The following is a 1,191-nucleotide window of genomic DNA, read 5'->3' as shown; positions in this document are numbered from 1 at the left end:
TATATAGTTACGATATTGTGATAATTATGAAAGTTCCTCAGTTGATTAGGTTGTCCACGTACCGTGTACATTGCAGTTCTTCTTGGGTAATTCTTGTTTCGCTTTTACACCTGTAATTCACACAAAAACATATAACATTGTAATTAAATATTATCATTGTAGCATAGAAAACGAAATGTACATGAAATAGTAAATAAAATAATCGCTGAGAGAGAGAGAGAGAGAGAGAGAGACTCTGACAATCTCCCCATTAATTTGCTTCCACCCGTAACATATGAAAAAGTACAATGAACTACATCTTCACAGTAGTTACTGATATGATATCAAACTCCAATTCCGAAAAGTCAAACTTGCTAACTCTGTGCGTCGTCATAGCGGATAAACGCTTGTGTTACAATTTATACACATTTGATAAGGCTATTTTTTCTTCAGCTCATTTGTATTAAGTGCGATAACGGACGCCCAGTACCGATACCGATCCGTGAACCAATATTCCGCACAGAAAGAATAAAGTATTATATTTTGTTCTGATTTCATGCAGACGATCGCACTCTGCATGCGGTTTTTGAATTATGTATTATATATGTGACATATTTATTATTCAAGCTATATATAAGCTACTTTATTGTGTTTGTTATGCGTGCGATACACTGGTCTGTGGAAAAATTGTTTTGCATGAAACCAGTCCTAGGTGCAAAAAAAATTGGGAACTGTTGAATTATCATATTTGCATTGCCCTGTTTCGGCAATTAATGCTTTCGAAGCTATTAGTTCTTGTGATCGATAAAACATAGACGACACTAAGAATATTCGTTCGGCAGCCGTAGTTTCTTAAGTTTATGTACGGAAATCAATTAAATTGACCTCAAGACTGGACTAGCACACTATTTTTGTTTGGCTCCGAAATGATGAAAGAAAAGCCGCACTCATCGTGATTTGAACTCAAGAAATAAAAATGCCGGAATTAAACATTGTAAAAGTCTTATGTCTCTGATTCGTTATTCGAAACACTATCGGCCATTAAGTGCCTTTCATTTTGTATAACTAAATAGGTTTATATGTACTGCATTGGCATCTGATATAGAAAACCGAATATTACGTTAGGGATTGAATTAGTGTTTTATTTAGTCTCAGTGCAACTTTGAATAAATACAATAGATAGATTAATAACGATATATATATATATATATA

The 1,191-nt window shown here is 33.8% G+C and overlaps 1 protein-coding gene across 6 annotated transcripts in view; it reads right to left on the bottom strand.

The window, feature by feature from the left end:
• LOC106884390 (uncharacterized) overlaps positions 1-1,191 on the bottom strand; it is a 628,567-nt gene that overhangs the window by 52,004 nt on the left and 575,372 nt on the right. For all 6 annotated transcript variants that reach the window (XM_052967966.1, XM_052967968.1, XM_052967967.1 and 3 more), the window contains one exon: positions 63-110. In XM_052967966.1, the coding sequence (XP_052823926.1) occupies positions 63-110 (48 nt within the window). The remainder of the gene's footprint in view (positions 1-62; positions 111-1,191) is intronic.

The sequence above is a fragment of the Octopus bimaculoides genome, chromosome 5 (genome assembly GCF_001194135.2).
Source record: "Octopus bimaculoides isolate UCB-OBI-ISO-001 chromosome 5, ASM119413v2, whole genome shotgun sequence".
NCBI classification, from domain to species: domain Eukaryota; kingdom Metazoa; phylum Mollusca; class Cephalopoda; order Octopoda; family Octopodidae; genus Octopus; species Octopus bimaculoides.
Note: the sequence above shows the minus strand (reverse complement) of the source record. Positions and strands in the feature narration are given on the sequence as shown.